This window comes from Pleurodeles waltl, chromosome 10, assembly GCF_031143425.1.
Source record: "Pleurodeles waltl isolate 20211129_DDA chromosome 10, aPleWal1.hap1.20221129, whole genome shotgun sequence".
Taxonomy (NCBI): domain Eukaryota; kingdom Metazoa; phylum Chordata; class Amphibia; order Caudata; family Salamandridae; genus Pleurodeles; species Pleurodeles waltl.
The window spans coordinates 484,305,292-484,328,634 of NC_090449.1; the positions used below are offsets into that span (position 1 = coordinate 484,305,292).

At 44.3% G+C, this 23,343-nt stretch overlaps 1 protein-coding gene across 1 annotated transcript in view; it reads right to left on the reverse strand.

The window, feature by feature from the left end:
* Window positions 1-5,954: 5,954 nt before the first annotated feature.
* Window positions 5,955-23,343, reverse strand: part of RARRES2 (retinoic acid receptor responder 2) — a 37,231-nt gene continuing 19,842 nt past the window's right edge. The window contains exons 2-5 of the mRNA XM_069209230.1: window positions 18,062-18,166; window positions 14,409-14,507; window positions 8,482-8,604; window positions 5,955-6,205 (exon numbers count right to left, since the gene is read on the reverse strand). Of these exons, the coding sequence (XP_069065331.1) occupies window positions 8,500-8,604; window positions 14,409-14,507; window positions 18,062-18,166 (309 nt within the window). The 3' untranslated portion in view covers window positions 5,955-6,205; window positions 8,482-8,499. The remainder of the gene's footprint in view (window positions 6,206-8,481; window positions 8,605-14,408; window positions 14,508-18,061; window positions 18,167-23,343) is intronic.

Here is a 23,343-nt window from a genome sequence, read left to right on the forward strand (position 1 = left end):
ATAGTTTGTGGCCAATATGTGTTGTCAGTATGCTTGACTGTGTCACTGGAGTTCTGCTAACCTGAACTCTAGTGCTTATGCTCTCTGTTTACCAAATGTGTCACTATAGGTTAGTGACTCCATATTCCATTTCAGATTGGCACACTGGACCCCCTCTTATAAGTCCTTAGTATATGGTAACTAGGTACCCAGGGCATTGGGGTTCCAGGAGATCCTTATGGGCTGCAACATTTCTTTTGACACCCATAAGGAGCTCATATTAACACTCCTTCAGGGGTGCCACCGCAGCCTGAGTGAAATAGTGCACACACTATTTCACAGCCATTTTCACTGCTCCAGGTAACTTATAAGTCACCTATATGTCTAACCTTCAGTTACTGAAGGCTAGGTGCAAAGTTACTGTGTGTGAGGCCACCCTTGCACTAGCAAAGGTGCCCCCACATTTTCCAGGACCAAATTCCCGGGCTTTGTGAGTGCAGGGACACCTTTATAAGTGTGCACTACATACATGTCAATACATATATATAGGTTCACGATGGTAACTCCGAATATGGCCATGTGAGGTGTCTAAAATTGTGAAATTGAACCCCCAATCCAAATCTGGTATTGGGGAGCCAATTCTATGCACCCTGGGGGCTCCACCATGGACCCCCAGTACTGCCAAACCAGCTCTCTGAGGTTTTCACTGCAGCCCCAGCTGCTGCCACTTCGCAGACAGGTTTCTGCTCTCCTGGGGATTGAGCAGCTCAATCCCAGGAAGGCAGAACAATGCATTTCCTTTAGGAGAGGGGTGTTACACCCTCCCCCATTGGAAATAGGTGTTACAGACATGGGGGGGGTATCTTTCCAGAGCCTCTGGAAATGCTTTGAAGGGCACAGACAGTCCCTGCTCTGGTGTGAAAATGGACAAAGGAAAGGAGAGTGACCACTCCCCTGTCCATCACCACCCCAGGGGTGGTGCCCAGAGCTCCTCCAGAGTGTCCCTGGCATTAGCCATCTTGGGTTCCAAGGTGTGGGGACCCTTTGGAAGCATCTGAGTGTCCTGTGCCAGCGGGTGACGTCAGAGACACCTCCTGATAGGTGCATGCCTGGGTAGGTAGCCAATCCCCCTCTCAGGGCTATTTAGGGTCTTCTCCTCTGAGGGCTTCCTCGGATTCGGTTTGCAAGACTCCACTTGGACTCCTCTGCATCCTCCGCTTCAGCTTCTGAGTGTCGGATCAACAGCAGACTGCTCCAGGAAGTACTGTAATTGCAACAAAGTATCCAGGAAGGCTACTGTGACCTGCAACCCCAGCTCCAGCCAGCAACTGCAACAGTTTCCTGGTTGTGCACGCTCGGAGGACTGCCTGTCTTCACCCTGCACCAGAAGAACTGAAGGAATCCCCTGTGGAGTGATGGAGTTACTTTCCTGCTTCAGCAGGCACCTCTTTGCAACGACGACCGGTACTCTGGGATTCCTCTCCTGTCGACGAGTGTGATCCCTAGAAACACAGGTGGTGGACCAAAGTGATCCTGACTGTCCAAAGGTCCAGCTGTCCAAAATTGGTGGAAATAAGGGCTTGCCTCCTGTGCCAGACAGGACCACTGTGCATCGCGTCTTCTGCAGCTCCTTGGGCTTCTGTGCACTTCTTCCAAAAGTTCTTTGTGTACAATGTAGCCCAGGTCCCCAGCACTCTATTCTGCGACGCTCAGTTCACTGAGTTATTCTCCGGCAGTGTGGGATCCCTTTGTGTAGTGGTGCGACAACCGCACTTTGGAACTCCTTTGTCCCCATGTCCTGGGACTCCCGTAGGTGCTGCCTGGTCTTCTGAGGGCTCTCTGAAGTGCTCAGAGCCTCCTCTGGCTCCTCAGTCTGAGTTGAGACTCCCAGGTCCCTCCTGGATCCAGGCAGCTCCTCTTTGGCGCAAAATGCATTCTTGTGTGAACCAAGGATTGTTGGCGGAATCCAGCAGCGCAAATAGTCTGCAGCCAACGACTCGATGTGGGACATCTCTTGCACGAAGCAGTAACCTGCAGCTATCTTCTTTTGTGCATTTCTGTACTTTTCTTCCAACCGGGAAATCCACATTTGCACCTTCTTCCAGGTTGGCAGGGACTCCTGTTTTTCCAGGACTCTTCATCGACATCTAGACTTGGGGGGTTATTACAACTTGGGAGGAGGTGTTAATCCATCCCAAAAGTGACGGTAAAGTGACGGATATACCACCAGCCGTATTACGAGTTCCATAGGATATAATGGACTCGGAATATGGCTGGTGGTATATCCGTCACTTTACTGTCACTTTTGGGACGGATTAACACCTCCTCCAAAGTTGTAATAACCCCCTTAGTCTCCCCTCTTCACAGGTCTTCAAGTCCAGGAATCCATGGTTGGTTTCTTGCAGTCTTACTTGGTTCTTGCATAATCGTTCACCACGGCTTCTAGTGTGTTCTGAGGAAACTTGCTGTACTTTACTCATGTTTTTCTGGCCTCTGGGGTGGAGTACTTTACTTACCTGTGGTGTTTTCTTACACTCCATTTGCCCCTCTACACACTACACTTGCCTAGGGGGGAATCCGATTTTCGCATTCCACTATTTTAGTATATGGTTTGTGTTGCCCCTAGGCCCATTGCAATCTATTGTGTTTTTCACTGTTTGCATTATTCTATGACTGTTTATGTACCTGATTTTGGTTACTAGTGTATATATTGTGCATAATACTTACCTCCAGAAGGAGTATTGCCTCGAAGATATTTTTGGCTTGTGTCACTAAAATAAAGTACCTTTATTTTTGGTAATACTGAGTATTGTCTTTTGTTGTGTATAAGTACTGTGTGACTATAGTGGTATTGAAAGAGCTTTCCATGTCTCCTAGTTCTGCCTTGGCTGCTCTGCTACAGCTACCCCTAGACAGCCTAAGCTGCTAGACACTGCCTACATTTCAGTAAGGTGGATCACTGGACCTGGTATAAGGTGTAAGTACCTCTGGTACCCACCACAAACCAGGCCAGCTTTTCTAAACTACCAGCCACTGAGTGCAGAAGAGAGGGGTCGAGGCAGCACATCAACCAAGGAGGGTAGGTTGGGGGGGGGGCAGCACAACAGACCACGGAGAGCAGGAGGAAAGAGCAGAAGCAGCACATGGATTACAGGGGGCATGGGCTGCACAACAACAGAGTGCCTGTGGGAGGAGCAGGGGCGGGAGAAAGGACCCATGGTGCAGGAGGGAGGGGCAGGAGTGGTGCAACACATCATGATGGCAGAGGAAGGGAGGTGCAGCACACAGGCAACAGAGAGCAGATGAGGTGGGCAGGGGCAGCACACCGGTCCACAGAGAACAAGAGGGAGAGGCAGGGGCAATAAGCTGACCATGGTGTACAGTCTGCAATGGGCTATGGCAGCAAGCTGACCGCAGAGAGCTGCCTAGAATGAGCAGGCAGTAAGCCAAGTGAGGAGGGCAGGAGGGAGGATGCAGGGGCATTCACAAAGATAAAGAGATTTATTTGAAGAGGGGATGGAGCAGTGTTAGAAACATAACCATGAAGGGCAGGCTGAAGTGGGCAGTCTCTGCAAGCGAACCACAGAGGGCAGGCGGGGAGGGGGGGCAGGAGCATTCACAGTAAGAACAGAAGGCAAGCAGGAGGGGGCAGGGGCAGCATGCTGACCACAGAGGGCAGGCCAGATGAGCAGGGGCAGTAAGCTGACCAAGGAGGTCAGGAGGGATGGGGCAGGGACACACATATCGAATAGAGGGCAGGCAGGAAGGGTACAGGTGAAAGGGAAGGAAGCTGACCACAGTTGGTGGCCTGGAATGGGCAAAGGCAGCAAGGTGATCATGGAGGGCAAGAGGGATAGGGCAGGGGCATAGAAACAGTGAATGGAAGGAAGGTAGGAAGGTAACACGGGCATGGGCAGCAAGCTTACTATGAAAGGCAAGTTGCACAGGGAAGGTTTCAGCACCCGTAAGGGTGGGCCTGCCCCAACACCCTGCTACCCATGTTTGATGCTGTGCACAGTGAGGGTGTTGGCAGACTATGATCAAATAACCTTAACAATATTGTTAGGTGTAGAAATATGTTCTAACCTCTCATTAACAAAGAGAAATTCACTGAACAGAGCAAAGTTTAAAGTGACATTATAGTTAGCTATTGTAATTTAGCCTTCCGTTATGTGAAAAAAAACAGGAAACTTACTGAAAATCAAAGGTTAAAGTGACATTACAGCTAGTTATAGTCATACGTTCTTTGGTTATGTTACAAAAACAAGATATTCATTGAAAACAAAACGGTAAAAAGACGTTATAGTTAGATATAGTAATATGATCTTTGGTTATGTTAAAAAAAAAAAAACTTCAATGAAAACCAAAGGTTAAAGTATTGATATGAGTTAAAAGCCAATGTTTGAAAACCAAAAAAACATTGATAAACCAACATTTGAGGAGCAGTAGCATGGATCACGTCATCTGTGATGTCATTAATGATGACATTTGACATATCATCAATGATGTCATAAGAGATGTAATATGTGATGTCATAAGTGAATGGGAACACAGCTCGCTAGTGAATTTCAGTGTTTTTTTATTTTTAATATATTTTTAATTCATTTCAACATGTAACTGTAATGTCACCTTAAACTTTATTTTTTTCAAAACACACACTCAACACATACTCTAAAATGTCTTCTTATTGGCATATGGTCAGGACTTTTGTCTGTCACGCCGTGAATAGGCTAGTACATATTTTGACAGTCCCACTCATTCCTTATGCAATTCAACATAATTATGGAGAAAAGAGGGAGCATTAACGATCCGTGGATTGTGAACAAGTGAATGGATGAAGATGTCAATGTACAATGTGTTAAATTGAAAGGACAAGCACTGAGAAAATGGGGGACTGATAATGGTAAATTGACTTGGCATTTAGGTTCGAAATGCACACTGTCTGCATTCCAATGGCTGTTCCTAAAAAATGAGGATGGAGTGGAGAAACATGGAAAGAGGCAGTTCTCACTCAGGAGAATGTCTAAATGCTACAAAATGCCTTTGCGGGGTTCGATGGACTGTGGTAGACTATCTTCTTTCAACTCATGATCAGTGGCAAACAGTCTTCCAAAAAGTAATTATAAATATATACCTGTAAGAAAAGAGAAAAGGGTTTTGTTAAGGGCAGCGGATATTGAATTTATAAATGAAAAAAGAGGAAGCTAATCAAGGGGTGGGTTTGAGGGTATCTGTGACCCACACAAGTTGACTACATCACTCGCAGTCATTTTTTAACAAATACACATATGTGCAAAATTAGGCTTTCACAAACATACAAACTGCCATAGTGGAACAGCACTTTCATAGTTTTAATCTTTTATTAAAAACTATACCCCTCAAGCTAAAGTAGGAACATTTGCCCTAATCAATGCCATAGATCAGTCCTTAATTCAATTCAATTTTATTTGCTTATTCTAGGCAAAGTCTAATGCACCAAAATCTAACCTACGTCTACAGTTAAGTCCGTAAAACTTATTTCTTTCATGTACAGCCTGGATTAGCGCTGCTTATCCTCGATACCATCACAATTGGCTATCACATTTTCACAGATGGCACCAAGTTTTTTCTCAAGTTAGAAGAAAATATCATAATGGCACACATACTCTTTCATTTTACAGAGGTATGACTTTGTGTGATTTCCGAACATTCCCAGTTGCTACTCCACTGCCCCCCCCTATCAAATCACCCAATACGTCATCCCTATTCCCAAACATAACCACGGGGTTTCCCCTGTCACAAGTGGCATTTATGGATGGACATTTTTCAATCTCAGTTCCTATGAGTGAAGCTTAAGGAATACGACTCATAAACGTCACTTTTTAGGACTGTAGAACTGCTCTTAAAAATGTTTTGTGAATCTGGACCTCAAATGCTCATTGCAGGTCAGTTCTCCCGTTATGGTTCCTTCACACATTGTCACATCTGAATGAACACACACTGACTCACAAATAGGGTGATTCTTAGGGTTTATTCAAGAGAAAAAATTAGGAAAGCTTTGATGAGCACTGGGCAGGAGGCTCATTTCTTAAGTTATACATCTAACAGTAGGAGAGTTATGGAAGCAGGAAGACATGCTTGAGACAAGGACAACATGAGATGTTCCAAGACTTTGCTGCTCTTAGTGGGATATCAGCAGACATGCTTCATGGGGATGGTTCCCACTTTCCTGAGCTGTTGGAATGGCCTAGAGGAAAGAAAATACATAAATAGTATTTATAGAATTGACCATTTATAAAGTACCTATTCCAGTGCCCAGTTTACTAGCAAGAGAAGGTTGAAATCTTTGATCACTCAGGCTTAGATTATAATGTGTACTCTGTGGGGTTCATACTGATAACTGGAGCCAGTGCAAGACTCCACTGAGCTATCTTTTTCCGATTGAAACCTGTAGACTGAATGGTACACATTGATCTGCGCAATCTGAACTATCTCACTGGCTCAATTGACCCACAGGAACAACGAGGCAAAGTCATGTTTAATTTTTACTCCCACACAGGAGATGGCACCAGGTCAAAACAGAGCTATAAGTGTGAATACTTCATACCATTGTGAAATTCGGAACTGGTAAAAGAATATTCATTAACTCAGTCTCACATTGTACATGAGAAGGGCCAGGGAACTGTGGGATCTATTCAGTAGTTTTATTTACAATACATACATTTGTGTTATTTCCTTTCTGATCAGACCAAAATCTGTGACTTATCAAAATGCCATTCTGCAACTCCTTCCTCTTACATTCACCCAGTCCCGTTATCTCTATAATCAAATCTACTAAGTCTCATTCTTTCTCGGGAATCTTGTTCCTTCTTGCTCCTACTCTTCGTTCTGTTCTTGGTATATTCTCCCTCCTTGTTCAACATGCAATCTCTCAATTTCCTCCCTCTCCTGCAACACTCTTCTTCTCCTTAAAATCTCGTATCTATCTCCTCCCATAATTTCTCTTCCTCATCCTTCTTCTATGATCTCCACTCTAGCTGTTCTCTTATAGTGTAGTTTTCCTCATGTAACGTGTTCTCTTCTACCTCTATTATAGCTACTTTTTCTACATTATGCTTTTGAACTCCTCCTGTATATTCACCTCCGTACCAATTCTCTTTGTGCCCAGATGATCTGTCCTCTTTCTTTTTTATATTTTCCTGTACTTTCTTCCATACATTTCACTTTCTCAGCCTTAATCCCCCCCACTTTCTCATTCAATTATCACTTCGCCTTCCCTTGTTATCCACTCTGCCTTCACCTTCACCTTATCCTATATTATCTTCTCTACTTCCTGTTGTACCTTCAATGCGTGCCCATTGCACAATAGGTCATCTGGCTTTCAGACTAGTCCTATGAGATTTTCAGTAATTGCCCTCTTATCTCTGATATCTTCTTTTTTTCTTCCTGTTTTCTTTTTATTTCCCCCTGTACAATGATTGGTCATTTCCTATAACCTCTGATGTTTCTCCTTCAATCACCACTCCCTGTTTTCATTTTGAAAGCTGTCTCTCCTTCAGCTCTGCTTCCCTTTTCTGCAACTGTTCTATTTCCTGCCCAAATAACTCATTCTTTCTTCTGTTACTTGTTTCCTCATTAGAGTAAAATGTCACAAATAAACCTTTTTTTGTAATTTTCCCTTGAAATATTTTTTATATGAATTCTTACCTTCCTTCACACATCCTAGAATAAATATGCCACGGGGATCAGCCCTCTTTTAACCTCAAATTTAGAACCTAGGAGACACCCAGGGCAGAGCCAGTTGACTCCCTCCCATGGTATCTAAATATCCACAACCTCTCAATTTGCAAATACCAGCCAGCATGCTCTGGTTTTAAATTTTTACTTGACATGATTTGTAACGTTCATAATTTTGCTGGACATTTGTTATATATTGCGAATAAAATAATTTTTTGCAAGAAGTGTTTTTTGTTTCCAATTTTGCTCTCTTGTCTTGTAACATCTCACCCCATTTTTGTATTGTCTGCTCCTATGATTTCACTGCAGCCACTTCAATCAATTATTCCCTCATGACTTTCCCGCTGCCTTCTTCCTCACCCTATTTTATATACAAATTCTGGTTCATCTTTTAATTTCTATCCTACTTTCAGTAATCTCTACAAACACTTAGCCCATATTCTCTATTTCTTTTTTCAGTTATATCTGAAGTGATTTAATTTCTCTCTCCACCCATTTCAGTAATGAATACCATTCTTCATATTCCTTTATCTTTGGACTTTCAGGGCAACCTCTCAAAAGTATCTGTTGTGGTGTGGGCTCCAAACATTCCCTATTTCTGCCTTTATTCTCAGGAAAGGTTTCTTCATGGATGCATTTAATCTGCACATGATCATGATCTCCTAGATAGTCTGTCTTTTGCCAGCACATTTTATTTCTGATTTAACTTTCACCTTGCTCTACCCTACAATGCATTCCTTTTTTTCTGTGATCATTCTACTTCTCCACATGCTGTTTGCAGTGTACCTGTGTTGCAGAAGAGGCTCAAACGTTGGATTTTGAGAAGCTGAAGACTCCTGGGAAACCCAGTCCACTCTCGTCTTTCTGCTCTATCTGTTTGCAGGCCTTTGCTCTCATGCCTTTTCTCTCCTGTCAACAAAAACACATAGTCCAATAAATGACAAACCATAGGAAACTTGGACCCGATTTATGGTTTGGCGGACGGGGCACAGTTCCTCAGGGTGGGGACACATTAATTTCACCAACTGGATGGACTACCGTCTACTATATTTAGCGATTTGACTGCCAGCCTAGCTGCCATCTCTGTACATTGAAAGGAACAGCTGTCTAAGCAGTTCCTTTCTACTGTGAAAAATGTTTGATAGACGCCTCCCATCGGTCTTGACTGCTGTCCACCAAACTTTTCAAACGTTTTTGTTTTTCTGAAATGAAGTTCCAAAACTGGAGTTTATTTTTGAGAAACAAAACATTAATGCCCCCGTCTGGGAGTTTTCTCCTAGGATGTAAGGTTAATTATTTTTTTCTCTCCCTCTCCATCATCTTCCTCCTTTCAGTGAGAGATGGGAAAAATATATTACACCATCCACGCAGAATAGGGCAGGGGGTGTAATGTCCCTTTTCTGACTGCACTTACTTCAGAGGAATTTTTCTGTTGATGGAGGCAATGACGTAAGTTTGTCTGTCTCAAAATGAGGATAATGGACTGACGGCTTGGTGGACAGGGTATCCGTCGTCTGTGAGAAAGATTAGCCTGCGGCCGATTTCCACAGTTAGCCCTTTGTCGTTGTGTTTATAAATTGAATCATACTGGCATTGGTAGAGTTTAAGCCATGAAGAATACAGTGAGCAACACGATAATTAAAGACCCCTTATTAATAATGGTCTCAATTCTGAAAATAACAAAATAGAACAGGAACCTCATCCAATTTGTCTAAGATATAATGTTGATGCATTTGATTTTGTTTTCAAATAAATATTACTGTATCCCGGAGAACAGCAATAAGGAGGCTTCCTAAGACCAGAGGTGGGAGAGCAAGTTTGAGTTATGGGCCAACTACAAAATATTTAGGGGGTCATTCTGACCCTGGCGGTCCATGACCGCCATGGCGGAGGGCGGCGGAAGCACCGCCAACAGGCTGGCGGTGCTTCCTGGGCTATTCTGACCGCGGAGGTAAAGCCGCGGTCAGAAAAGGGGAACCGGCGGTTTCCCGCCGGTTTTCCCCTGGCCCAGGGAATCCACCATGGCGGCGCTGCTTGCAGCACCGCCATGGGGATTCCGACCCCCTTCCCGCCAGCCTGTTTCTGGCGGTGTCCACCGCCAGAACCAGGATGGCGGGAACGGGTGTCGTGGGGCCCCTGGGGGCCCCTGCACTGCCCATGCCACTGGCATGGGCAGTGCAGGGGCCCCCTAACAGGGCCCCACAAAGATTTTCACTGTCTGCTTTGCAGACAGTGAAAATTGCGACGGGTGCCACTGCACCCGTCGCACCCCTGCAACTCCGCCGGCTCCATTCGGAGCCGGCTTCCTCGTTGCAGGGGCTTTTGGCGGTCGCCCGCCGGCCCAGTGGGAAAGTTGGAATGACCGCCGCGGTCTTTTGACCGCAGTGCGGTCATTCGGCGGTAACCGCGCCGCCTTAGTTTCTATATATTCAGTGTGTTATTAGAACTCGAACTGCTGCAACTGTTGGTAACAGATGTGCCATACAGTACATCTGTCAGAGAGTGGATAAATGTCAAACTGAGCAAGATTTAGAAAATAATATATTTTACAGAAAATTACAAAGGATGTTTTACAGAACAGTTTTGGGGTACTTTATGCAGTATATATTATTTTTTATTTGAAAATGTTATTTATTAATTTTAGAACATAACAGGAACAAAGCAAATCTTTAAATAAATAGAAAAAAGGAACAATATGATTCGATATGGAACATAGATCACTTGTCACTCAAGGAGGGAAGATGTGTTAATGTAAACAATGTATATATCGTTGCATACAAAGCATGAGAGTGGGTAAGTTGTTGAGTTTAACACATAAAGGAATGCAGCAAAAATAAAAAAGAGAAGATACAAGGAGAAATTGAAAAGTTCAATCACGTTGTTTGAATAATCTATATCGTTCATAATAAACGACCATCAGTTTACGGTGGTTTGTTAAAAGCGAAGTAGTTATCTACGGTTTTCCACATAGAACTATGGCCCTCATTATTTCCCTGGTGGTCTTCTGACTGCCAGGGATAATGTAGCAGTATGACCGCTAACAGGCTGGCGGTACATACAGCCACATTATGAGATTGGCGGTATGAGCCGCTGGGCCGGAGATATCTATCTCTAGCCCGGCGACCGGCATAGTACTGCCCATGGCATTATGAACCAGCCTACTACCATGCTTTTCGTAGCGTTAGTGAAAACCATGGCGGTAGGCCCTACTGGTGACAGGAAATTCTTTCCCTGTCACCATTAGGCGGCTCCCCCACCCTCCTCCAATACTCACTTGATACCCCTACCCGCCTCCATCCAAACCCACCCCCCACGCACCCTATACACATACTAACCTTCACCTTCCTCCGATCCACTCACTCACCCCCATACATTCACACACCACACAAATGACCCCACCTCCCTCAGCCACATGCACACATCACCCCCTCCCCCACTACAGTCATAGCACCCCTAACCCCACACCCCCTCCCTCCATACACGCACACAGACACCCACATGCACCAGGCATACACCCATTCACTTTCACTAAACATACATGTATTAATTCACACACTGACATACACGCATTCATTCATGCATACTTCCAGACATGCTCACACACATTCTTACACACAATCACACTGACATGCAGACACGCACTCACTTCACCATTCTTACAGGCATTCACTCACACGCATACACCCTTGCAAACAACACACACTGACACATTCACACGCACACACTCAGACATTCATGCACACAATCAGACACACACACACACAACACCCCTCACCCTCCCACCCCCTCCCCTGTCGGAAGCCTGACTTACCTTGATCGAGGAGGTCTTCCGGCAGGGAACGGGAAGCGGCGCTGCTACTACCAGCAGTGCCCCACCAGCAGAACACCGCCAGGCCCTATTACTGGTCATAATATGGCTGGCGGTGTTCTACTGGCGTGGCGATGCTGGTGGTAGCAGCGCCAGCTTACCACCGTCCACCACCATGAACACTGCTGGATTTCCACTCTTATTGTGGTGGAAGTCAGGCAGTGCTCATTATATGGCAGACGGATGGTAGCCGCGGTGGCGGTATGTTGGCGGCCGTCACTGCGGCGGTAGGCGGTATATACCACTGATGTTAAAATAAGGGTCTATGTTGTGGTTTCCAGGGGGAACGTTATAGAGCAACATTATCAGCACCTCTAATGTGAGATTCTCAATTTACCCAGGTACGGAATGAAGCCTTATGAGTGGTCTTCCAGTTACAGGTGATTGTCTTAACTGCAGATCGAAAGTGTCTAGTTATAAACTGAACAGGGACAAGTCAGAAGTTAAATCATTCAATTTCTATGGCATGTGGGACATATTACGTGACTCAGGCCTATCTTTGCAACCCCATTATATCATATACTTAGGCATCAAATTTGGATCTGACCTGATAGACACTATAAAACACAATGAAAAACTCACCCTTCAAAAAACATCAAACCTACTAGAAAACTGCTCACAACAAATTCATCACCTGGTGGGGTTGAATTGAAACTATAAAAATTATGATCACTTAACTACTTAATCAGTATGCTACCTCTTTTACTCTCAGACGACTTCCACCGTGAATTAGATAAGTGAATCACAAATTTTATCTGGCAAGGTAAAAAAGCTAGAATAGCACTGAATATCTTTGCCTGCCCAATACACTGGGAGACGATAATCTCACCAATTTTAGAGACTATCACACAGCCTTTTTAGCCAAACAAGGATCATACTGGTTTCATACTACTGACCACTGCATTCCTTCTTGGCTGGAAGTTGAGAGAGCCATTTAAGCAACTTAGACCCTGCAACTCTACTCAGCATCAAAGGCAAACACCTCACCACTTCCATGTACATACTCAATAACACTAGAAACGCCCTATTAGTCATAGACAAAAAATTACCTTCATGAATGAAACTCTCCAACCTAGCCTCTATCTGGCATAACCCGAACATCACATACGGAGGCCGTACTCTGTATTGAGAACCATGTATCACCAAAGACATCTTCTTCCCACAACAACTAGGCTCCAGAAAATCTCTTTTGTCCCTTCTCTAACTTACAAACACAATATCAGTTAGCAGATCAGGAATTATACAACGTCCTTAAAATTAAGGCTACCATTACCAAATCTAAACACCACTACAGAAAACCGGTCCTTCCATCACTCATCTACAAATTTAACATGCTAGGCTACCAGGTTTCTAAATACTATCACTTACTACAACCTAAAACATCGAAAGCAAACAACAAAAAGATAACTGGGACACTCACTCCTCTAACCCCCACACCTGAGGCAGAAGATTGGAAAGCTATTTAGAAATCACTCACTTCATGTAAAATTTCACATGTACTTTTCCAAGCCAAATTTTGGCTAATACACAGAGCCTACTGGACCCCCTCATGTCTACACACCTTGAAAATCCTAGGAAGCCTCTCATGTTAGAATTACAATAAAGAAATCGGAGACCTGCTCATCTAATTTTCCACTGTAAATCAGTTGCAGGTTCTGGGACACTGATTTTGCCTTCGTCTCAAAACTTTTTAACATATACCCCAGGAAAGAATTTTCATTTCTAATCAAAGGCTTTCTTGCCCCTAATATCAAGTGTCCTGCTGATCGTCTACTACTCAATTCTCCTTATATATTCTAATATGCTTCCTAAGTCAAACCAGATGTAACAAATACTTAGGACATGATTCATACTTTTGCTGTATTTAGTCTGTCCGTCATGGTGGTGGAGGACATTACCCTGTTAGATAGAAATATTTACAAATTTCCACTGGTCCATCTGTGATCTCTGTATCTTCAGCGAACTGCCACCATAAACGTTTGATGAATGGTCGCTGTCGATTTTGACAGTCGTCTGCCAAACTTGGGAGCTTGTCTTTGAAAAACGAATAATTAATGACCCCACACCCAGGAGGTTTTGTCCATGGGTGTGGTCATTTTTTGACTATCACGACTACCTAGAAAATAAATATGTGCTTGCTGGGATTCAATACATTTATGTGTTTTACAGATATTGTAATCTCTGGTGTGGAAATCCTAAATAATGCAAAGCCATAATAAAGAGACGACTTCTCAAATTTACTTCAATTGCTGGAGAATAGTGAAACAGCTATTTCACTGTGTGACTTTGCCTTTCAGAGAACAGTTGTCATAACTCCCTCAAAACATTTTGTTGGTAAGGAGACAGAGCAATAGTGGACCGACCTTACACTGCGTACCAGGTGACAGCAAGATGGCAACCATGGCATCAGTCATCAGTATGTTTATGCATGTTGTTGCCGCAGACATCATATGATACTGTGTCTCAGTGCAGTGCCTGACGACCTGATATTGAAAAACCTATCACTCACAGAATTTCAGAAACAAAAATATTGAAAAGACAGAACACTGTCAAAAATATTGACAACCAAAATGTTGAAAAGGTAAGTGCAAGTAGATAAATATAGATTTACTATTCTTAACTCAACATATATATATATCATCAAGGAATATATATCACAATGAACATATATGCAGAGTTATTTATAGTAAAACGTTGCTTACCTATAGAAGCTTACCATCAGGATATCTTTGTCTTCGATATTCTTGACACAATATTTTGCTCCACGATGTTTGTGTTCTCAATATTCTATCTAAATAACTCTTAGTATACATAGTCTATGCCACATCAGCAGTTGCATGCATACCTTCTTTAGATGATGTACCGGCAAACAGTCCACAAATGGGGGTAAGACCATTTCATCATATGTTTCAAACTTAAAGCAGGCGGTGCAGTTTATTTCCCTCTGAGAAAGGAAGACAAACATATTGAGTGAACAATGAAACTAACTTCAAGAACCACAGGGGAAATGGGGATAGCAGCATTTTCGATATGGTTTTGAAAGACTATAAAAGTTGGGGGTACTGGGGTAGAAGAAGAGAGAGAGCCAGATGGAGAATGTGAGAGAAGGAGCAGCTTGCAGGAGGCATTTCTAAAAACAATTTGGAACAAGTTTAGAAGGATTAAAAGAGACAAGTTAGTCACTGCAGCCACATTAACAGACAGATGTTAATTCTGCAATACATGTGTGGCAGGGATGGGGTGAGAAGCACATGGGGAGCGGTAGAAGATAATTTGAAAACAGAGGAAGGAAAATAGCCGGAGAAGCTGGACACAGATTTGAAAGCAGATTTGAAAGCGTGGAAAAGACCCATTTCCAGTGAAGTATAGAAGTGGATCACAGTTGCATATTTTGGGAAAGAGAGAGGCTAGTAGTAAAACCCACAAAGTATCCTGCATGTTTTTTGTAGTATACATCTGTTTGGTTTATTACTTCCAGATGATTACTGAGTCAGGTTGTTTGCGATCTATACCATGGAGTGTTGTTCTGAGTTTGTTTTACAGCTCCTTGCCACACGTGGACACTGCTGGGGTTTTTGACATGTTGGAGTGTTCAAGGGTAATAGGGAGGTTGTATTTTTTCCACTTTAGAGTGCTCATGGCTATTGTTGTTGTGTATTTAAGACCTAGTCATGTTTTTAATATCACAGTTTAAATTTGGCAGGGACATAGTCTTGAACTGGAGGTGAAAAGGCTGGATCCGCGGTTATGACACATTAGAAGTTAACAACCCTGCTGGCTGTTATAGAACTTGCAAGAGAATAGGGACATTTTACACTCTTTGACAACCATTGCGTCAGGTGTGCTTCTTCTAATATGGTGTACCCCCAGCAATACCATGTAGTAAATCAAGCAATCCCATGAGACCTTCAGGCTACCCAAATGGTCTATACAAAAAGGGGCTGCTACCAAGCATCACTGGTGTACAGTTGTTGTTCATCTGGGAAGCATGGACCACTAGGCCACCAGAGAAGATTCAAACAAGAGTAGGTGAAGGACCAGGGAATCAAGGAGCAGGCGCACTATGAGTCAGAGTTGTGGTCCACACTTCAATGAAATAGTCACGTCGGGAAGGCAGAAAGGACAGAACGTAAGAGAGACAACGAAAAGGTAGCAGGGAGGTCAGAGAATGGGCACTCTGCAGGCATAGTGAATCCCGACCCTGAAAAGAAATACAGTATGGTGGGCAAGAGAGCAAAACATAAAACAAAGGACTAGCTATGAAGAGCAAAGGATAGCAAACAAAAAAAAGAAATGTACTGCTGCCGAGATTACAACTGGGGACAAATCTGGTGTAGTATTGCAATTTTCCTTTCAAGCAGTAGCTGAGTCTGTGCTGTTTGGGCTTTGATGACATGATCGGGATACTGTGGAGCATCCAAGCATTTATTTCAGTAGCAGAAGAAGATGCTAAGGTTGTGTCACACTCTGTGATGTGAATTGTGATATGGGCAGCATAGAACTCTTTCCTTTAAGATGCTTACAGTCTCTAGCACAGCATCAGACATGTTGCTGTGTGAAAGTTCATAAAGGTTGAAAGATGGCGTTCCAAGTGCTACGTATTTTAAGTCTGGCCAATTGATAACACTTTTGGAGAAGGAGAGGGCAAACCCCAAGGTAAGTCTAACGCTGGTCCATGATTGGCTATTGCGAATGTTTGGCACCAAATTAAAAGCTCATTGTGGGCACAGAGAGTGAAGGATTGATAAGGCAAGTTTTCGTGGGATGCATGTCAGTGCACAAACACTTTGGTTGCCTGGATTACCGAGATCCAGAATTAATATATTATTTCGATTGTGTGTACCTAATGCAATACTTACGTTTTGAAACTAGCACAGTTAAGACGCCTGCAGCGATCTAGGAAGTCTGAAGCAGGTTAAATTAGCTTACCCAGAAGCAAAGCTGCTTATTTCAGAACGTTGTTTGATTGAACCAGATCAAAGGAAAGTCTGAAGAAGGTTCTACGTCGATAACAAAGCTTCTCTACTAAACATCAGTGTGTAGAAATTATGAAATCTAGATCAACTGGTTGTCTTTAGATGCCCCAAGGGATTATTTTCTAGTTCTTTAACCCATGGAATTTTAGGCGTGGAAGGTTTTGCTGCTTGTGAGTTTCCATGACTGGCACTAGCAAAGGTAGAGTATGTGTATGATTGTGTAGTTTACTGACTCTATAAAAAGTATGGCGTGTTGTAATTATTCCGCCATCCATTTGTCAAGAGAGGAGGAAATAGGGCTTGTCATGTAGTCATGACAATTCCAGGAGTTTAGGTAAGATGTGTGGCATGGGTGTTCATTTGCTAGTAGGATTCTAGAACTAGTTGCTATCCTTAGCATTGAGCCAACCACTATAAAGGATGATGACTGAGCAGTCCAGGTTTTGGTTGATCAGCTTGTCAGCTGGTAACACAATGATTATTTCGGGGGGTACAGGCCGACAGTGGATGAGTGAAGGACACCCACTGCGCACATTTTCCCAGGGCAAGGTATTATCAGTAAAATAAGGCATATAATAGCAATTCCACCGATAATGTGGGATAATAGCAGGGCCCCAAGAATTATGCCGCAATAGAGGAGAAAAACGTGTCAGTTGTATGAATCGTACAATAAGAAAGAGCTAATTATGTGGCATAATGCAGCACTTCTGTGGTAAAAGTATTTTGCTATTTAGTAATTTCAATACATGCTATGTTGTGTTGGGGTTCATCCATGGTTATGTTCTATCTTACATTTTTGTACTTATTAATGTAGGTTGCTTATTTCTGTGGTGGTGATTTCTGCCTTTACGTTCCAGCCCCTTCTGGTGAAATGTAGTGCAGAAGCTCTGCTGCGATGGAATAGGGGGCAGTAGGAGGCGACCCAGTGCTTAACTTGTAAATAAAAAGGTGCCGGTGCCCAAAGCCCTCCTCTTAAACATGTGGCTGCTGCAATTAAATGTGCGAACACGAAATACTGAGGTAGCGGCCACTCCATGCCTCTTCATCTCACTCTTGCAGCTTTCTGCATTCTCCCTTAGTGATGCTTTTCTCTTCCTCCGTCTTTCCCATGTGTGTTTTTTGGTTGCAGCAAATGCTTGAGGCAGAAGAATAAGCCCCGGCTCAGCACCGGAAACAACAAGCACAAATTAAGCACTGAGGCGATCACGGTACTGGACTCAGCCACCTGCACGAGCTCCGGTCACTGGGAAGGCAGAGGCCTGGACAGCAACACTTTCGGGCATCCAGCACACTCGTTATGTGAGAAACCATAAACTTCGGGGACTAAAGGTGTTTCTGGTTGTTGACAAGAGTGGAAAGGTGTTTAGACATGCACAAGAGACAGGTGAGGGAGAGGGCCAAGATTGCGACAGATTCTTGTGATGTGGTAGAAACAGCCAAAGCTAGACCTCGACACACCACAACGACACCAGCCGAAATTCTCAATATAACAGAGCGCAGAACAGAAACAGAAGGTACACACCCCATTTCGGAGCACTTTGCAGTCTGCCCTCGCTCTGTTGCTTTTGCTGCAACCGGTTTGCTTCAGATTTAATTGGAGACTAACAAACGTCCCAGCGGAAAATTCCTGAAAAGTAAAGATTTAGGATGAACTCTCATCAATGTTACATTATCAATTAAATCAAAGAAACAGCCAATCAGGTGAATCCGCTCACGGACTTACCACATCATGGGCTACAGAAGTGAAAACATGCCTCAAAATAATATAGAGAGGTTAAGGACCTAGAAAGTTATCCATTTGTAGTTGACATCAGTGTTATAATGATTGATTGTAAAGCGTTGCAGGATTTGTAGTACAAATACTTGTGTAGTACCAATACAAGTTGAGGCCGTGTCTACGAAATGTTATTGTTTGGAGATTATGGGTCATATCCCTTTTTTATTTAAACAAAATACTGGACGTGTTTCAGCCCTATTAGCTTGGACCTTTTCAAGGCTGTAAAAAGAGTTACATATAGGGAAAATCCAATGTACATGTAAGTTAATCACATTTGTTGGTGGGCATGCAGGAATAGGAGCAGCAAACATGCAACACACTTCAAGCGAAAAAGTGGAGTGTTTGGGGGTCCTGGGCATTGTTGTGTTAGAGGAAAGTGGGAAAATCAGAGACACAGATCAGATCTTGTGGGAGGTATTCAATATATATAATAGGAGGCAATTTCTCCCTCATAGGTAGGCACATGTTCTAATTCTGTACAACTGTCCTAGCGAAATGAAAAAAAAGTGCAACTATAATTTGGCAGCCAATATTAGAATTCCGCTAAAGTTTTGTTAAAAATAAATATGCAGTTTTACCTGTACATGGAAATGGAAACACATTCTCTGAAACAGGGCAAGGAAACACACACTGACTCAAGGACAGTGATGTATATTAAATGACACAAAAGTTGGATCTGGGAAAGAGAGGGACTGACATTAAATGTGGGTGGCACTGAAACTGGGGCAGTGAGGCACTATTCACTAAAACAGAGACATACTAGCAACATTACTGTGGAAATAGGCACCCTCTAGCTCCGGCTTACCATCAGCAAATGAACTCCAGCAGAGCCATTGGTCCAGTCAAAACGCAGCTGTTGTGCTGTTTTAAAACAGCTTAACGTAATTTAGTTACACAAACCACACTTTACGCTGTCATACCACACAGCGCCACCTCTTCATATCATAGCTCTCACTTTCACAACAGAGGGAACCAACGCCACTTCCAAACCCCTCATAGCACCTACCTTCACATAACACACATCGCATCACCCTAGCCCCAAGTTCACCACATCACACAATACAACAGCCCATCATTTCATTGACGACTATGGCATATCACACATTACCCATTTCAGATAAATTGAGCTACCTACACAGCTTACATAATTCCTTCACACACTATACTAATTATATAAAACCACAAAATGTAATCCTAATCAAACCTTACCACATGTTGCCACAGCACACCACATCGATCATCACCGTTATGTCACACCCATGCACAACTATTGTCACCACAGTTCATCGCACCATACTTCACCGCATCACACTTCCACTGATCACTCAACATCATATTCACTGTATTGCACCCAATACCACTCCACAGCATATTCGTGATCATGTCCAGTGGCGTAGTGTGGGTTGTCAGCACCCGGGGCAAGGCAAGTAATTTGCGCCCCCTAACCCGTGGATTTTAGCACTCGCGAGTGCGAGCATGCCCCCCCCCCCCAGATGTTGCGCCCGGTGCGGCCGGCCCCCCCTGCACCCCCCACGCTACGCCACTGATCATGTCACAACACTCTTCATTATACTCCAGCGGCAAAATATTGAACTTAGTACCTGTCAGACCATATCACACATGCCATACTATTTCTCACTTCCCAAGACCTACCTCACCCCATAACACGATGCACTCTTCAACAATGTACAATATCATAGCAAATTACCAAAACTCAAGCCAAAATCACATCACACCCTAATACATACAACCTTTTTCTTCCCCTCCTGCCCCAGCTCATCACTCCTAGTGCATCCACTTAAGACGCATCAGATCACCTTACACCATACTCAGCAGACCATGCACAACATGCATAAAACACCATGCATCTAATTTGAGCCTTTTCAGCTCACTATAAAATGATTTGCAGCACAGAACCTCTGAAGTAATATATAGAGGTGCTGTGTGTCAGGGCACAGTTCTGCACACACAAAACACCAGTAATTTGTATAGAGTGTCATGAAAATGTAACCCATAATCTGGAGTACTAATAAAGGATACAAAGAATCCATTCATTCTTTTCACTACACACCACACCATGCCACTATTTAAAGCACCTTATCACAATACCTAACACAGGGCCACCCAGTTGCAAACTGTATCACACCATATTACACATTTGCAAAATGTACCACCGCCCCACACACACCATCAAATGCATCAACATACCTTTTCTACCAAACAGCACACAACCCTACACATCACAGTAGAACTCCAAATCACACTATCCAACATTGCATCACATCACAACATAACCACAACATAACACACTTTACAAAAGACACCCACCATACTAGTTGAATGGTTCATTCACGTTACATTGTCGTAGTTTGACTCTTGCTCTAGGCAAGACTGCTGCTTTAAGGATGACAGTACTTATGTTTGTAGGCGACTGTGCCAGTCCTACAACAAGTCGTAGCTGTCATCCCAACTCTCCAGGCTCACAAGCAGCACCTCACCAAAAACCCAAACAGTAAAAGGTGATTTGTGGCAGCCCTTACACATGGACTCAAGAGTGTGAAATCTCAGTGAGTGTCGTGGTTGAGCAGAGATTACCCCTTTCTTACACAAACAACGTCTCAATCAAACACAGGAAATGAAGAAGATGCAGGAAGGTTTCAATAGGTTTTATTTAACAAACTTGCAGTCTACGATAAGTTGCATGGACTGCAATGATTAGGATAATGAATAATGCAAGAAACAGAATGGTACAGACAAGAGTGGCTTGTAGTGAGTACCAAGGGGTACTTGCACCTTGCACCAGGCCCAGTTATCCCTTATTAGTGTATAGGGTGTCTAGCAGCTTAGGCTGATAGATAATGGTAGCTTAGCAGAGCAGCTTAGGCTGAACTAGGAGACGTGTGAAGCTACTACAGTACCACTTAGTGTCATATGCACAATATCATAAGAAAACACAATACACAGTTATACTAAAAATAAAGGTACTTTATTTTTATGACAATATGCCAAAGTATCTTAGAGTGTACCCTCAGTGAGAGGATAGGAAATATACACAAGATATATATACACAATAGCAAAAATATGCAGTATAGTCTTAGAAAACAGTGCAAACAATGTATAGTTACAATAGGATGCAATGGGGAAACATAGGGATAGGGGCAACACAAACCATATACTCCAGAAGTGGAATGCGAACCACGAATGGACCCCAAACCTATGTGACCTTGTTGAGGGTCGCTGGGACTATTAGAAAATAGTGAGAGTTAGCAAAATAACCCTCCCCAAGACCCTGAAAAGTGAGTGCAAAGTGCACCAAAGTTCCCCTAAGGACAAAATAGTCGTGTTAGAGGGAAAATGCAAGGAAAACACAAATCAGCAATGCAACAACGATGGATTCCTGACTGAGGGTACCTGTGGAACAAGGGGACCAAGTCCAAAAGTCACAAGCAGCTCGGAGATGGGCAGATGCCCAAGAAATGCCAGCGGTTGGTGCAAAGAAGCTCTTACTAGGCTGAAGAACTGTGAATACTGCAGGAACGACATAGGCTAGAGACTTCCCCTTTGGAGGATGGATCCCCCACGCCTTGGAGAGTCGTGCAGAAGTGTTTTCCCGCCGGATGGACGCCAACAAGCCTTGCTACACGCAAATCGTGCATTTGGCGTTTTTGGACGCTGCTGGGGCCCAGGAGGGACCAGGAGGTCGCAAATTGGACCTGCAGAGAGAGGGGACGTCGAGCAAGACAAAGAGCCCTCACTGAAGCAGGTAGCACCCGGAGAAGTGCCAGAAACAGGCACTACAAGGATGCGTGAAACGGTGCTCGCCGAAGTTGCACAAAGGAGTCCCACGTCGCCGGAGACCAACTTAGAAAGTCGTGCAATGCAGGTTAGAGTGCCGTGGACCCAGGCTTGGCTGTGCACGAAGGATTTCCGCCGGAAGTGCACAGGGGCCGGAGAAGCTTGCAAAGTCGCGGTTCCCAGCAATGCAGCCCAGCGAGGCGAGGCAAGGACTTACCTCCACCAAACTTGGGCTGAAGAGTCACTGGACTGTGGCGGTCACTTGGACGTTGTTGCTGGATTCGAGGGACCTCGCTCGTCGTGCTGAGAGGAGACCCAAGGGACCGGTAATGCAGCTTTTTGGTGCCTGCGGTTGCAGGGGGACGATTCCGTCGACCCACGGGAGATTTCTTCTGAGCATCTGGTGCAGAGAGGAGGCAGACTACCCCCACAGCATGCACAAGCAGGAAAACAGTCGAGAAGGCGGCAGGATCAGCATTACAGAGTTGCAGTAGTCGTCTTTGCTACTATGTTGCAGGTTTGCAGGCTTCCAGCGCGGTCAGCGGTCGTTTCCTTATCAGAAGGTGAAGAGAGAGATGCAGAGGAACTCGGCTGAGCTCATGCATTCGTTATCTAAAGTTTCCCCAGAGACAGAGACCCTAAATAGCCAGAAAAGAGGGTTTGGCTACCTAGGAGAGAGGAAAGGCTACTAACACCTGAAGGAGCCTATCAGCAGGAGTCTCTGACGTCACCTGGTGGCACTGGCCACTCAGAGCAGTCCAGTGTGCCAGCAGCACCTCTGTTTCCAAGATGGCAGAGGTCTGGAGCACACTGGAGGAGCTCTGGACACCTCCCAGGGGAGGTGCAGGTCAGGGGAGTGGTCACTCCCCTTTCCTTTGTCCAGTTTCGCGCCAGAGCAGGGGCTAAGGGGTCCCTGAACCGGTGTAGACTGGCTTATGCAGAATTGGGCACATCTGTGCCCAACAAAGCATTTCCAGAGGCTGGGGGAGGCTACTCCTCCCCTGCCTTCACACCATTTTCCAAAGGGAGAGGGTGTCACACCCTCTCTCAGAGGAAGTTCTTTGTTCTGCCATCCTGGGCCAGGCCTGGCTGGACCCCAGGAGGGCAGCTGCCTGTCTGAGGGGTTGGCAGCAGCAGCAGCTGCAGTGAAACCCCAGGAAGGGCAGTTTGGCAGTACCGGGGTCTGTGCTACAGACCACTGGGATCATGGGATTGTGCCAACTATGCCAGGA